The sequence below is a fragment of the Daucus carota genome, chromosome 1 (assembly GCF_001625215.2).
Source record: "Daucus carota subsp. sativus chromosome 1, DH1 v3.0, whole genome shotgun sequence".
NCBI classification, from domain to species: Eukaryota; Viridiplantae; Streptophyta; class Magnoliopsida; order Apiales; family Apiaceae; genus Daucus; species Daucus carota.
Window position 1 is genome coordinate 52,250,122 of NC_030381.2, and position 16,567 is coordinate 52,266,688.

The 16,567-nt window shown below is 30.4% G+C and overlaps 2 protein-coding genes across 2 annotated transcripts; both read left to right on the forward strand.

The window, feature by feature from the left end:
- Positions 1–4,928: 4,928 nt before the first annotated feature.
- Positions 4,929–7,011, forward strand: LOC108224575 (F-box/LRR-repeat protein At4g14103-like). Its single transcript, XM_017399244.2, has 3 exons — positions 4,929–5,801; positions 6,103–6,249; positions 6,625–7,011. Exons 1-3 carry the CDS (start codon positions 4,929–4,931, stop codon positions 7,009–7,011), a joined length of 1,407 nt encoding a protein of 468 aa, XP_017254733.2.
- A 3,509-nt stretch (positions 7,012–10,520) lies between these two features.
- LOC135150608 (F-box protein At5g03100-like) lies at positions 10,521–12,590 on the forward strand. The gene is made up of 3 exons (XM_064087142.1): positions 10,521–11,450; positions 11,685–11,831; positions 12,204–12,590. Exons 1-3 carry the CDS (start codon positions 10,521–10,523, stop codon positions 12,588–12,590), a joined length of 1,464 nt encoding a protein of 487 aa, XP_063943212.1.
- Positions 12,591–16,567: the final 3,977 nt, after the last annotated feature.

Genomic DNA, 16,567 nt, shown 5'->3' on the forward strand with positions numbered 1-16,567 from the left:
ATCAATTTCCTTGAACCTGTACAATCATGCATTGAAAACTTGTAGATTCATGATTAGAGTATTGAAAATTTTTTCAATCTCTACTTTGGAACCATGTATATAATTTATTTTCATATATTATATTGAGCTTTGCATATCTTAGATTTATGTGTGATTAAGAATGTGGTTAATTAAAGCTTAATTCCTACTCACGTGATCACATCAAAGAAAAAAAAAAGTAATAGAATGGATGTGATGTTCTAGTTGTAGAGTTTTTGTTATTTGGGCTCCTATGGGCTTTTTAAGGTCATAATTAATTATGGACGGCATGAACTTATAACGGATGGGCTTCATTATCAAACTCATGTTTAAATCTTTTGACTGCAAAGAGATTATATAAATAGACACCCATCTATTGCTGTCATAAGCATGTATAAACAAGTTCTAGTCCAGGTAAATTTCAAAGTAAATACTCCTTTTGACATAAGTAAGCTTACATCCAGGGTTCCATACCATTTGAGGGCCTAGGGAGAAAATAAAATTTTGGGCCCTCCCAAATTTTCTTTTTATAAAATATTTATGATACTGCGAATTCAAAATTAACTAAATATGTTAATACATACTCCTTCCATTTCAAAATAATAGTCACGTATTTTGAGGTGTAAAAAAAATATATTTCTACACATTATTTTTGAAATTTTCTTTTTCTGAATAAAAGTTTAACATCTCTATTTTTATTCAGAAAAAAAAAATTCAAAAATAATATGTAGAAGTATGTTTTTTCATCTCAAAATACGTGCACAAAGTCAAAACGACTATTATTTTGAAATGGAGGGAGTAAATTATACTGACGAAATCAAGGTAAGAACGTACATAAATTATAGAATATTCATTTGCACATCACAAAGCTACAAAATTAGCATTAATTTTATTTCCCTGAAACTACTTTGTGGTAATATGCAGAGCTGAAGTGATGAGATAGAAATCTAAACAGGAATGGATCAGCAATCATATGTTTTCCTCAGCCGGCTCAGCTCTATGAAAAAGATTACCAAATGAGCTAAATTGTCTTAAGCGGTCACTTAGCCTCATTAAGCTATCATTAAGCAATAAACAAATGGGGCCTAAACCTATATATATATATATATATATATATATATATATATATATATATATATATATATGATTAAATTTTGGGCCCTCTAAAAAGTATGGGCCATGGGCGGTCGCCCTGCTCGCCCTTCCTCTGAAGCCCTGCTTACATCTTCTGGCCATTTGTTCATATATTTTTACTCACCAATTATTAGTTTGATTAATTCAATAGATGATTTAATTGATTCCTCTTTCTAAACAAAAAATTCTAGGTCTAAGCGATCACATCTGATAAATTCAACCATCTTAAGTAAAGAATTCCGACATGGAAGGTAAATCTATCACTTACATTTATATGATGCATTTGATTTCATTATATAATCCTCTTATATATTTTGTATTATTTCACCTACATATGTATAGATGTAAATTGAGATCGCCATGAAAAAAATTACTAAACAAGAGAGGAGAAACCAAAAAACAAATATATTTGTGCCACGATAGTTTTATAAAAAAATATCTTAATAAGTAATTTGATAATAAAAAATAATTTAACAATTTTAATTTTAAGATGTAAGGTAACTTTTGTAAAGATAATAACAAACATAAATCCCTAAACGTATTCAAGCAAAAAATTATATACTTATGTTTATTTTTATTACATGTTGTATTAATTTTATTTTATATAAATAATTTTGTACAAATAATATATATATTTTTTATCACCGACCAAATATTATATATTTTTTCATCAAGCAGGCTAAATTGGGGTTATAATTATAAACTTTAATTTTAAGTTATTTATAAAACATATACTCTTAATCCATTGTCATTTTAGATAGTTTAGTGAACTAGGCCAAATTAGAATGTAATAGAATGGATGGTTTTAGTCTGTAGAGTGTTTTTTATTTGGGCTGCTGTGGACTTTTTCAGGTCATAATTAATCATGGACAATATGAATCTTATAGCCCATGGGCTTTTTATCAAACCCATGTTTAAATCTTTTGAGTGCAAAGAGATTATATAAATCGACATCCATCTTGCGGTCATAAACATATATAAACAAGTTCTGGTCGAGATAAGTTTGAAACTAAATACTCATTTTGACATAATTAAGCTTTCATCTTCTAGCCACATTTGTTCACATATTATTAATGTAATTTGATAGATAATTTAATTGATTGCGCTTATACGTATTATTAGTTTGATGTGATAGATGATTTAATTGATTCTCCTTTGGAAACAAGAAATTCTAGTTATAAGTGATTACGTCTCATAGATTCACATCTTAAGGATATTATTAGTTTGATTTGATAGATGATTTAATTGATTCTCCTTTGGAAACAAGAAGTTCTAGTTATAAGTGATTACGTCTCATAGATTCAGGCATCTTAAGGAAAGAATTACGACTTCTAAGGTATCATAATTTGATATATTTTTTTTAATTTTAAGTGTATATATATATATATATATATATATGTATAGTTGTACATTATATAATGACCACCTTAACATCGAAACAAATTTGACCGGTTAATTGAGATCTCACTAAAAAGGCTACTAAAGGGAGATGGAACAAACCAAATAATAAATATTTTTGTGTCCACGATAATTATATAAAAATATATCTGGTGAGTAATTTGATAATAAAAAATAACTCAAAAATTTCATTATTAAGATGTATTACATCTGATGTAATATGATAGCTTGTGTAAAGATAACAACAATCATAAATCCTTAAACATACTTAGAGAAAAAGCTCTATACTTATGTTTGTTTTTATTACATGTTATATTAGTTTTATTTTATATAAATATTTCTAATATTTAAATTTTGAATGCTAAAAATCAGATTTAGAGTCCGTAAAGTCAAGTTGTTGGCGTTTAAGTAGAGTTATTTGCATCACGCTGAAGATTAAACTTCATATGACATGTCAACTTGAATTGGATATAGTTGATCCTAAATATATTTTGGGGTTAAATCTTAAATTAAAGATAAAAACTTGCGCCATATAACTTTAATTTATTAACTTTATTTTACACATTTTACGTCTAATTGATAATTCACTTGTATATATGTCTCTCATAGACAATAACTTGCACTATGTTAACTTTTATATGTTTGTTGTTTTACCAAGATGAACAACTAGTTTATGATTTGGTTCGTATCATAAGTTGGTTAGTGACAAATGAGTTCATACATACTTTATATCTGATGAATAAAAAAGGCGGAAGATGGAAAGGTTGGAAATGAATAAATTTATAGAGTTTTTTTGTTTGAGATATAGTTTTTGGCACTCGAACTTCTTGTTATTAAAAAAATGCATTTAGAGATTAAGGATAGTTATCAAATTTAATGGGGTATATTCAATTGGGTTTTTTAAAGATTTTTTTATTCATGAAATCCGAGGGTATTCCACTAGGATTTTAAAAATATGTATCAGAATCGTGGGATATTCAATTGGGATTTTAAATTATGCTATGGTAAATTATGCCATGGTATTCAATTAGGATTTTAAATTATGCTCAAAAATCTTATGGTATTCAATTTGGATTATTTAAAATTCATTAAAATTTGATGGTATTGAAATGCTAATGAATTTTTTTAGGCTTCGTAAAATAATGGATTTTGTGGAATTGTTCGGTGTATTTTAAGTGTTTTGAAATCCCACCAAAATCCATGAGATTTTGAAGAATTACTCGTAAATCCTAAATAATTTGTATCAACTCTGTTTCGTTTTATCAAAAATCCGCAAAAAATCAAAATCAAATACAATCCGTTAAAATCCACGTATATTAAATTTTTATCAAATGACTGATTTTAACTATTTATATGTGGGTCCCATTATGAGTGAAACCACTTAAAAATTGCCAGCTATGCAAAAAGTCAATAATAATTTTATAAAATTTTGCTGGATATATTTTTATCACTTTCCTTATATAAATGTGATTCTCACTTACTTGGAGCGATTGGCAGCTGTATCAAATTCAGATCTGAGGGAGCTCGAAGAAGCTAGGGTTTAGGATTTCTGGTAATTTCATATCTCTGGTTTCTTACTTATTCACAGGGCTAGACGGCTAGTAATCTCACATCTGATTGTTTGTCTGGAAATGTTTGTATATGTTTTTCTGCTTACATGCGTTTAGTTGCATCTGAATTCGTATACCTTAATATTACTCTAAATTTTAGGAATAACTACTCATTTTGTTAAATTATGGGTTCTCCTGTAATTTCAAGATGTTTGGGAATTGACTTAATTGAGCACTTTAATGGAAATCTCATTTATGGATCAAGAAGTAGATCTCTAAGTAGAATTAGTCTGTTTTAGGGTTTAGCTTCCAATGAAATTTAAGTTACTTGGGGGAGATCTGGTCCCATCATTGCGCCACCATAGCATAATAATCAGTGTAGAAAGCTTTAATACAATGCTAAGTCAACAGTTTAAAAATCTTAAGATAATTTGAAAAAACTTAGTTGGATCATATGATATTTGCTTCCCCAAAATTTGCACACCCGAAATTGGTTTTCATCAACCATTTACGTTAGAGATAACTGATAGCCTTGTGATGGACGTTAAAATTAGAAGGATATAGTTATACACAGGGATTGGAGAGGTGATCACCCAGTTTAGTTTCTCTGCATCCTAAATGTACAGTCATTTTTCTAATGAAACTAGCTCATATATAAAATATTTCAATTCATTTCTCCATGATATGTGTATTGTTTCTTGATTAATGTATCGCGACTTATTAGCTTCTCGCTTTGTGTCACGTTAGAAACAGTGAGTGTTTATCTCTACATAGATTGTGTATCGTTAATTGCTGGTGCAGTACGTTTGGATTTGACATTGACTGAACATGACAAACAAACGAAGAAAGAATATTAATGGTGCGAGTGGTTCTGGAACAAAAAATAATGATGTAGTCAGCAAAGTTGGCAACCAACGATCTGTTGTTGACTTCATCAGCTCTCTTCCGGATGACATTTTGACTAGAATAATTTCTATGTTGTCGACGAAAGAAGCTTTGTCCCTGTGTAATTCAAGCAGGAGATTTAAGCATCTGTCAACCACCATACCAAATGTTGAAATAAGAGTAACTATAAATGGCTTTTTCTCTAAATTTCAATCTTTTTCGAGGTTCCTGGAAAACCATGATAGTGTGGTTGAAAAGTTTCAGCTGTCAAATAGGACTGCTGGAATCATTTCTCATGTATTAGAATGGCTCCGTTTGGTTGTTAAAGATGGTATTGAAGAGATTGACCTTAAGTTTGATTATTCGGACTTGTGCCCCCATATCCCTGCATCTCTTTTGACTGCCAAAACTCTGAAAGTGCTGAAGTTAAGAAGGTGTATAGTTGATGATCTCTTATCTATCACTGGCTTAAAATCGCTGAAATCGCTTCTTCTTGAAGACATGTACATTTCTGATGATATGATTGGTCTACTTTGTTGCCATTGTGAATCACTTCAAGACCTGGCCATCCATAAATGCACAGGGTTCGGGGAGATTAAGATTTTAAATCCAAGGAGCAAGCTCGAAACATTAATACTGGATCATCCATATGATGACGTTGATCATTTCAGGTTGAATATATCAAGTTTAAAGACTCTTTTAATTAGCAATAGAAGAATGAACTTCTCTTTTATTAGTCGCCCGCATATTGATGACCTGGTGTTATGCCGAGGAGCAGATCTTGGAATCACCGAGGAAGAATCGGAGAATATGAAGGTTAATATAATCAATAAACTTGGGAATGTAAGGTTTTTGCAGCTAGATGGATGGGGCTTTTGAGGTAATTTTTATATATTTCTTATCATTAAATGTTAAAATTTGTAAATTACAGCTCCATTAAGTGTTTGAAAGCAAGTGCTTTAATTTGCTTTTCTGTCTTAACCTATTATAAGTGCTCAGTACTTTGAGAAATTTATTTTGATTCTCGAGCCCTCTTTTTCGCTCCAATTTAACGCTATAATTATTATAAGATGACATTTTTAAATACTTACCAATTGTTTCTTTGTTGAAAATGAAGTGTTTGCCGGCAAATAACTCATCAGCGAATAACTCACTGAAAAACCTGGAGGTGTTGGCTTTGGAATTCGATGTCGGCCTATCTAATCAAACCAAGCTTAATAATCTGATCAGCCGTGCAAGGTGTCTGAAAACATTGCTCATATCGGTGAGTTGCCAACCTTTGATTTCTCTTTTAGTCCCTGTACACACTTAAACATACTTTTAAAAGTATTTCTTCCCCACATTCTTACTCTTATTTGATGAAATATATTTTGCCATGTTATAAAGAGTTTTATATTATAGAACCGTCACTAGATAGATATAATCTAGATTATCTAGTAGATTGTTTGGATTTCTAATATTGACTGTAAATTTGGTAACAAGTCACTTAGTTTTGATGAGTTATGATTTATTAAGTTATATACAGAAGAACAATAATAAGGTCTTCGTAGGCAACCATTCTGATAACATAGTACCAATTAGCATATATAAGTACCTTAATTATTATTATGTTGCAATCAGTAATTATTGTTTGTTTCAGATTAAACAAAAAAACACTGCAGAATATCATTCAATCTATACTGATGGCAAGTTTGAGAGAGTGATTAAATATTATTGGGACCGCCATTATGGGCGGATCAAGCCAACAGTTTACTTCGGAAAGAATACTGTCCCTGTCAGCAGCAGTAATCTCCAGAATATCAACATCAAAGATTTCTCAGGAACTCTATACGAAGTAAGTTATATTAACTTTGTTCTGGCACACTTTCGGCACCTGAGGGTCTTTGAAGTCACTCCTGTTGAGGAAATGGAGGAAGAGGAAATCCTTGCCTATGCCGAGCTCTTCTCAATGTTTCCTAGGGTATCTACAGATGTATACATGCTGGTGGGGTCCGAAGAAGTCTGGAAGTCTGGTTGGGTACGGTAAGAGTAAAAGCCAAACCAGAATGGAATCTGCAGGTTCTAAAACTAGGACAAAGAAATCTGGAATTGAGCAATGAAATATGAATGTCATCAAATATTTTTTGATTTTCCAGCTCTGTTGTTTCTGTTTGAATTCAATACAGTAATAGTTTGCTAAGGATGGATATTAGGTTTTCGGATTACTAAAGAATATTGGGTGGATTAATTTACAGTATTTTATTTTAATATATCTAAATTGCATAAACTATTGGTTGGATATTATTTAATTATGTCCCAAGAAATCGTACATGTGTGGCATAAATGGTCCCCTATGGACTATCTACAAATCTAAAGTTGATAATCGACAATTATGTGTCTTATTTTAGATTGCTTTTGTTTAACATCTTTGCATGCAATTGTTGAATTATTTTTAAACTCGAATTGTGGTTAGTATAATTATAATGACAAATACTCAACTAATCAAATAAAAATCTAATTAAAACATGAAATGCAAACAAATTCTAGTTATTTATAGGCGACCACTAAAACTCATTTTATTTTATTTATATATATGGGTCCAGCTCCGTGTAAGCGTTTTATACAACAATTCATTTGTCATATATATGTGGCTTAATGACATAACACCTCCATTTTCATGTGTATGCATGTGGGAGAGGTTGGTTTAGAGACCCTTTCTAGGATTTGTCTTTTAATTAAAAAAAATGGAGACAATTTATTTTCAACAAATGCATGTAAATATGTATGTATGTATGTATGTGTGTATAAGATATGTATATAAAAAAATAATTTTAAGTTTTATTACCTTACAAGTTACTAGTTCTTCTATGAATAATTCTCGAGTTGAGTCATAGTTGGACGACCTCAAATTTTTTATTAATTTGTATACACATAAACAATTTGAAATATATGTTATATATAAAGACTTTAATTTTATAAAATTACAGCTTAATAAGTTAACATCTAAATAAATTAGTTAAAACAAGTGAATTTTAAATAAATTTTTATATTTATTCTTTATCACCAAAGGAATTTTGGATAAATTCGATCGTTACATAATGGTCGAAAATAGATTTGAATGCAAATAGTTTCGGTGAAATTTACCCGAAATAATTAATTTGAAAAAAAAGACTTGTGACTCGATCATCACTTGAGCTATAATTATGAAAAATGTATTTATGAAAATAGTCTTGAAAGGGCGTTAATTCAGTATCACATATGACAAATTAAATCAATAAGACTATAAAAGATAAATGGTTAACTATAATTGTTTTTATTATACGTGATGAGCTGAAAATAAGCGTGTACTAACAATAAGAAAATGGGCTTTTCTCATAAATACCCAAGTCTAAATGATTTTTTGTAAAATTATTGTCACGTTTTAAAACAAATTGCAAAAAAACTATATTTCAAAATATATATTTGCAAAAATACGGAAGTTGCATATGCTGCAACTGCTAGCAAAATATATATGCAACCACAAATGCAACGTTGAAAAATCTTTTGAAAATTACCTTTAGTTGCATAATAAGTTGCAACTAGTTGCAAATAGCCAAAAATGAATGCACATGCGGGCCGATAACAATAACACAAAAACAACCACAAAAGCAAAATCAACCAAAAAATCAACTAAAGCAACAAACTGGAAATCAACTCAAAAACAACCAACTAGCACACTTTCTCTCTCTCCTTACTTACCTCCCTCTTATACCCGTTCTTTCCGTCACCGCGAGTATCGGCCTCATCAAGGACAACTGAACTCGATGATGAGATGAGAAGATGAAGATAGCAATCCCCCAGAACAAACTCATATCTATACAAATGTTATAATTGAAATTGTAAAGTAAACATATTTTTGCAACGAGTCAAGGCATGTAGTAATTTTGCGAATAACATGGGAAAAAGGGGCATTTTTGCCAAATTGAGAATCTCAAATCTTATTTCTTGTTAAGTACCTATTTATGTAGCCTACATCAAAGTTTTTACACCAAAATAGAGGTAAACATGAACTTGTTTCTAGGAATTTTGAAATGATATATATTAGATTGCAAGGTGATTTATATATAAGATCTCCAAATTTTGAAATAATTTTGAGCAAAAAAATATCAATTATTTTATGAACGAATTTGAAAATTCAATTTATTTCTGAGTAATTCAATATATATATTGTTTGGTGTAGAAACTAGGGTGGAGAACATGGATATAGGTACTTAATCAATCAAGACAAAAATGCATTTAGAGGTTAAGGATAGTTATAAAATTTAATGGCGTATATTCAATTGGTGTTTTAAAATATTTTTTTCATTCATGAAATCCGAGAGTATTTCACTCGGATTTTTTAAAATGTATCAAAATCATGGGATATTCAATTGGCATTTTAAATTATGTTATAAAATCTGGTGGTATTCAATTAGGATTTTAAATTATGCTTAAAAATCCAATGGTAATCAATTTGGATTATTTAAAATTCATCAAAATTTGATAGTATTCAAATGTAAATGGATTTTTTTAGGCTTAGAAAGATAATGGATTTTGTGGAATTGTTGGGTGTATTTTAAGTGTGTTGAAATCCCACCAAAATCGATGAGATTTTGAAGAACTGCTCTTAAATCCTAAATAATTTGTATCAACTCTGTTTCATTTTATCAAGATCCGCAAAAAATCAAAATTAAATACAATACATTAAAATCCACAGATATTAAATTTTGTCAAATAGCTGATTTTAACTATTTATATATATGTGGGTCCCATTATGAGTGAAACCACTTAAAAATTGCCAGCTATGCAAAATCAATAATAATTTTATAAAATTTTGCTTGATATATAATATCATTTTCCTTATATAAATGTGATTCTCACTTACTTGGAGCGATTGGCAGCTGTATCAAATTCAGATCTGAGGGAGCTCGAGGCTAGGGTTTAGGATTTCTGGTAATTTCATATCTCTGGGTTCTTACTTATTCACAGGGCTACTAATCTCACATCTGATTGTTTGTCTGGAAATGTTTGTATATACTTTTCTGCTTACATGCGTTTAGTTGCATCTGAATTCATATATACACCTTAATATTACTCTAAATTTTAGGAACAACTACTCATCATTTTGTTAAATTATGAGTTCTCTTAAAATTTTGAGATGTTAGGGGATTGACTTAATTGAGCACCTTAATGGAAATCCCCATTTATGGGTCAAGGAGTAGATCTCTAAATAGTTAGTCCGTTTTAGGGTCTAGCTTCCAATGAAATTTAAGTTAGTTGGTAGAGATCTTGTCCCATCATTGCGCCACCATAGCATAATAATCACTGTAGAAAGCCTTAATACAATTCTAATATAAAAAATTTCAATTCAATTCTCCATGATATGTATATTGTTTCTTGATTAAAATTATGGATCGCAACTTATTATTAGCTTCTCGCTTTGTGTCATGTTAGAAACAGTGAATGTTTATCTCTACTTATTAGATTGTGTATCGTTAATTGCTGGTGCAGTACCTTTGTATTTGACATTGACCCAACATGACAAACAAACGAAGAAAGAATAGCAATGGTGCGAGTGGTTCTGGAACAAAAAATTGTGATGTAGTCAGCAACCAACGATCTGTTGTTGACTTCATCAGCTCTCTTCCGGATGAAATTTTGACTACAATATTTTCTATGTTGTCGACGAAAGAAGCTTTGTCCCTGTGTAATTCAAGCAGGAGATTTAAGCATCTGTCGACCTCAATACCAAATATTGAACTAAGAGTAACTATAGATGGCAGCTTTTTCACTAAATTACAATCTGTTTCGCGGTTCCTGGAAAACCATGATAGTGTGGTTGAAAAGTTTCAGCTGTCAAATAGCACTGCTGGATTCATTTCTCATGTATTAGAATGGCTCCGTTTGGTTGTTAAAGATGGTATTGAAGAGATTGACCTTAAGTTTGATTATTCGGACTTGTACCCCCATATCCCTGCATCTCTTTTGACTGCCAAAACTCTGAAAGTGCTGAAGTTAAGAAGGTGTGTAGTTGATGATCTCTCATCTATCACTGGCTTTAAATCGCTGAAATCGCTTCTTCTTGAAGACATGTACATTTCTGATGATGTGATTGGTCTACTTTGTTGCCATTGTGAATCACTTCAAGACCTGGCCATCCATCAATGCATAGGGTTCGGGGAGATTAAAATTTTAAATCCGAGGAGCAAGCTTGAAACATTAATACTCGATCATCCATATGATAACGTTGATTATTTCAGGTTGAATATATCAAGTTTAAAGACTCTTCTAATTAGAAATAGAAGAATGAACTTCTCTTTTATTGGTCGCCCGCATATTGATGACCTGGTGTTATGCCGAGGAGCAGATCTTAGAATCGCTGAGGAAGAATCGGAGAATATGAAGGTTAATATAATCAATAGACTTGGGAATGTAAGGTTTTTGCAGCTAGATGGATGGGCTTTTGAGGTAATTTTTATATATTTCTTATCATTAAATGTTAAAATTTGTAAATTACAGCTCCATTCAGTGTTTGAAAGCAAGTGCTTTAATTTGCTTTTCTGTCTTAACCTATTATAAGTGCTCACTTTGAGAAATTTATTTTGATTCTCGAGCCCTCTTTTTCGCTCCAATTTAACGCTATAGTTATTATAAGATGACATTTTTAAATACTTACCAATTGTTTCTTTGTTGAAAATGAAGTGTTTGCCGGCAAATAACTCATCAGCGAATAACTCAATGAAAAACCTGGAGGTGTTGGCTTTGGAATTCGATGTCGGCCTATCTAATCAAACCAAGCTTAATAATCTGATCAGCCGTGCAAAGTGTCTGAAAACATTGCTCATATCGGTGAGTTGCCAATTGATTTCTCTTTTAGTCCCTGTACACACTTAAACATACTTTTAAAAGTATTTCTTCCCCTTATTTTTACTCTTACTTGATGAAATATATTTTTCCATGTTATTAAGAGTTTTATATTATAGAACCGACACTAGATAGATATAATCTAGATTATCTATAAGATTGTTTGGATTTCTAATATTGACTGTCAATTTGGTAACAAGTCACTTAGTTTTGATGAGTTACGATTTATTAAGTTATATACAGAAGAACAATAATAAGGTCTTATTAGGCAACCATTCTGATAACATAGTACCAATTAGCATATATAAGTACCTTAATTATTATTATGTTGCAATCAGTAATTATTGTTTGTTTCAGATAAAACAAAAGAACACTGCAGAATATCATTCAATCTATACTGATGGCAATTTTGAGAGAGTGATTAAATATTATTTGGACCATGCGTATGGGCCGATCAAGCCAACAGTTTACTTTGGAAAGAATACTGTCCCTGTCAGCAGCAGCACTCTCCAGAATATCAACATCAAAGATTTCTCAGGAACTCTATACGAAGTAAGTTATATTAACTATGTTCTGGCACACTTTCGGCACCTGAGGGTCTTTGAAGTCACTCCTGTTGAGGAAATGGAAGAAGAGGAAATCCTTGCCTATGCCGAGCTCTTCTCAATGTTTCCTAGGGTATCTACAGATGTATACATGCTGGTGGGGTCTGAAGAAGTCTGGAAGTCTGGTTGGGTACGGTAAGAGTAAAAACCTAACCAGAATTGAGCAATGAAATATGAATGTCATCAAATTTTTTTTTGATTTTCCAGCTATGTTGTAATTTCTGTTTGAATTCAATACAGCAATAGTTTGCTAAGGGATGGATATTATGTTTTCGGATTACTGAAGAATATTGGGCGGATTAACAATTTTTTATTTCCATATATCTAAATTGCATAAACTATTGGTACAACAATTTTTTGTCCAACCGTGTTTTGTACAACAATTTTTTACAGCCAGTGTTTTGTACAACAATTTTTTTCATATATGTGGCTCAAAGGCATAACACCTCCCTTTTCATGTGTGCATGTGCGAGGTTGGTTTAGAGACCCTTTCTAGGATTTGTTTTTTAACTAAAAAAATGGAGACAATTTATTTAATTTCAACAATTATATGTATATATGTATGTACATATGTATGTATGCATGCATGAATGTATGTGTGTATAAGATATGTATATATAAGAATAATTGTAAATTTTATTACCTTACAAGTTACTAGTTCTTCTATGAATAATTCTAGAGTTGAGTCATAGTTGGACGACCTCAATTTTTTTATTGATTTGTATACACATAAAAAATTTGAAACATATATTATATATAAAGACTTTAATATTATAAAATTATAGCTTAATAAATTAACATCTACATAAAGTTAAAACAATTAAGTTTTAAATAAAGTTTTACATTTATCCTTGATCACCAAAGGAATTTTGGATAAATTTAATCGTTACATAATGGTCGAAAATAGATTTGAATGCAAATAGATCCAGTTTAATTATCACATATGACAAATTAAATCAATAAGACTATAAAAGATAAATGATCAACTATAATTATTTTTATAATATGCGATGAGCCTGAAAATAAGCGTGCACTAATAATAAAAAAATAAATACAGAACCTCAAATCTTTTTTCTTGTTAAGTACCTATACATGTAGCCTACATCCAAGATTGTACACCAAAATAGAGGTAAACATAAACTTGTACCTAAGAATTTTGAAATGATATATATTAGATTGCAAGGTGATTTATATATAGTATCTCCAAATTTTGAAATAATATTATGTAAAAAATTCAATTATTTTATGAACGAATTTGAAAATTCAATTTATTTTTAAGTAGTTCTATATATTTTTTGATGCAGAATTTATATGGACATCTCGTCTTCTTGATCTATATAATTTATATGGGCATTTCGTCTTTTTATCTCAATTAACATATAATTATAATAGTAAAAAAAAGTCTTATATGTATGAGATACGGAACATTACCTGTCAATTTTTTTTAATGATACTTGAACATTAATTTACTTGTTTTGAGAGCCTATTTAGACGAACTTGTACATCTTCATTTGATGATTAAATCAACTAAGAAGATATCATACTTTTTGCCTCATCTTACCTTGGTTCATATACGAAAAAAATATGACTTTTCATATAAAATGAGAGAAATCTCATGAAAGAAATATTCTTAAGACAATGATTATTTTTAAGAAGTTAATGAGGAAGTAGTGATGGATGCCAACGCAATTTATGTTTGATGAAAAGTCTTTTGACCTTTTGAATTCATCAAAAACTCTCTTACATATATCTTTGGGTTTGCTTATGTGTTAATGGCTGGCGTTAATTGCATATATAAGTGTTCAAAGGTTGTTATAGTGTTTATTTATTTTGTTAATAAGTTATTGAACAATGTTTTAAGTTGTTTATAATACATATACTCTTAACCAATTATGAGTTTAAATAATTAAGTGGACTAAGCCAAACTACAATGTAATTGAATCCATGTGAGGTTAGTGGGTAGAGGTTTTTATTGGGCTGGTGGGCTTTTTTTAGGTCATAATTAATCATGAATTGTGTGAATCATATAGTGGGTGGGCTTTACTATTAAAAACATGTCTATATCTTTTGATCGCAAAGAGATTATATAAATTGACATCCATCTATTGTCGTCATAAACATGTATAAACAAGTTCTGGTCAAGGTAAATTTCAAACTAAATACTCCTTTTCACATAATTAAGCTTACATCTTCAAACTAGATTTGTTCATATATCTTTACTCATCAATTATTAGTTTGATTCAATGGATGATTTAATTGATTCCTCTTTCTAAACAAGAAATTCTAGGTCTAAGCGATTACATCTGATAGATTCAGCCATCTTAAGCAAAGAACTGGGACTTTGAAGGTATCATATCTATCGCTTACATTTATATGATGCATTTGATTTCATTTTATAATCCTCTCATATATTTTGTATTATTTCACCTGCATATATGCATAGATGTAAACTGAGATCGCCTCAAAAAGTTATTAGAGGAAGAGAGGAGAAACCAAAAAATAATTTTTTTTTTGTGTCACGATAATTGTATAAAATATATCAATTAATTTGATAATCAAAAATAATTCAACAATTTCAATTTTAAGATGTAAGGTAACTTTTGTAAAGATAATAACAACCATAAATTCCTGAACGTACATTAAGAAAAAACTATATACTTATGCTTGTTTTTATTACATGTTATATTAATTTTATTTTATATAAATAAATTTGTACAAATTTTATATTTTTTTATCACCGACCAAATATTATATATTTTTTCATCAAGCCATCTTTGGGATTATAAATTATAAATTTTAATTTGTGATCAGGAGTCTTAATTCCTATTAAGTCCTCCCTCAAAATTAAGGTTCAAGAAGAATTGATAATTCGGTTATCCTAGCGTGCACATACTAAGTACCAACTCTCATGAGAATGTTTAATTTGATTGGTGGAATTGGTGTGAATGTAGGGGCCATCAACATTTAATATCCATCTCCCAATCAAAAGTTAGAATTCTAATGGGAGTTGGTGATTATTGTGTGCTCATGGCACACCATAGAAAATTCGTTGATAATTCTAGAAGAACATACATGACTCTCATATTTTATAAGTTTTAGGAGAACACATCGCTCCCCATATTTGATGTCATGATAATCCATATTAAATATTTGTGAACATTGCTGTTAAGAGAGAAATGAAGACAGAGACCTTCCTTGTTGACACTTTTATTTGCAGAAGATTTTATAGTGTTCAACTTACCACAACCTCTAAAACCTCAAGTGGAACTATGGCATCGTTCCACGGTTTCCTAGAACATCTCGGGTCTGTGAACATCTCCTTTTAGTTAAAGACCTAACTTGCAATTTGATAATTATACTCCAAAAGCTTTCAAATAGATAATTAAACAATTAATAACTAGCATATTTATATTAACCGCAAGCAAATTATAACTTCACAATAGTGTGATGTTCTTTCTTGACCGAACTTGTACACATTTAATTTTGGGCAAACTCCAAAATATCTCATACTAATAGAGTTGATGGTAATTATATACAAAATATTTCCTCTTTCTCTACTCAATATGATACTAGTGCTGACACCACACAATTGTCATCACCTAAATTTAAGAACCACAAATCATGTGACAATTGTATCACTTATATCACATGTAAGACATGTCATTGACCACATCACTGTATCAAAAAGACTTTTGATATAAGGTTTTGAAACTTTTTCACGGCCCATTCACACTTTTGATATAAAGTTTCGAAACTTTTTCACGGCCCATTCACACTAATAGGCATTCAGGTCATATAATTGCAACCCATTACCCCCAAATATCCTAATCCGAACCTTTGACTTTGATACCGCTTTTTAGGCCACAAGCAACCTCTAACCCATAACAAAATGATGTTATCTATTTTGGATCAAGCATACACAGAACTAGTTTTGGGCACACCCCAAAAGATCTCGTGCTGATTAAGTTTATTGGCTTCTTGTATACAAGATCAGTTTTATATATCTCGTCTATACTCAAAATGGTATTGGGGTTAACACCACCCAACAGTTCTCCTCTTAAACCAAGAAACACAAATTACGACAGTCGGTGTCACCAATGAGACACACAGATTAAC

What these genes read in the sequence shown, in the direction of transcription:
- LOC108224575 (XM_017399244.2), top strand. Translation starts at nt 4,929, where the DNA reads ATGACAAACAAACGAAGAAAGAATATTAATGGTGCGAGTGGTTCTGGA. An exon ending in AAGAATCGGAGAATATGAAG is followed by an intron (nt 5,802 to 6,102) that starts GTTAATATAATC and finishes TTGAAAATGAAG; the next exon opens with TGTTTGCCGGCAAATAACTC. An exon ending in TGAAAACATTGCTCATATCG is followed by an intron (nt 6,250 to 6,624) that starts GTGAGTTGCCAA and finishes TGTTTGTTTCAG; the next exon opens with ATTAAACAAAAAAACACTGC.
- LOC135150608 (XM_064087142.1), top strand. Translation starts at nt 10,521, where the DNA reads ATGACAAACAAACGAAGAAAGAATAGCAATGGTGCGAGTGGTTCTGGA. An exon ending in TAGATGGATGGGCTTTTGAG is followed by an intron (nt 11,451 to 11,684) that starts GTAATTTTTATA and finishes TTGAAAATGAAG; the next exon opens with TGTTTGCCGGCAAATAACTC. An exon ending in TGAAAACATTGCTCATATCG is followed by an intron (nt 11,832 to 12,203) that starts GTGAGTTGCCAA and finishes TGTTTGTTTCAG; the next exon opens with ATAAAACAAAAGAACACTGC.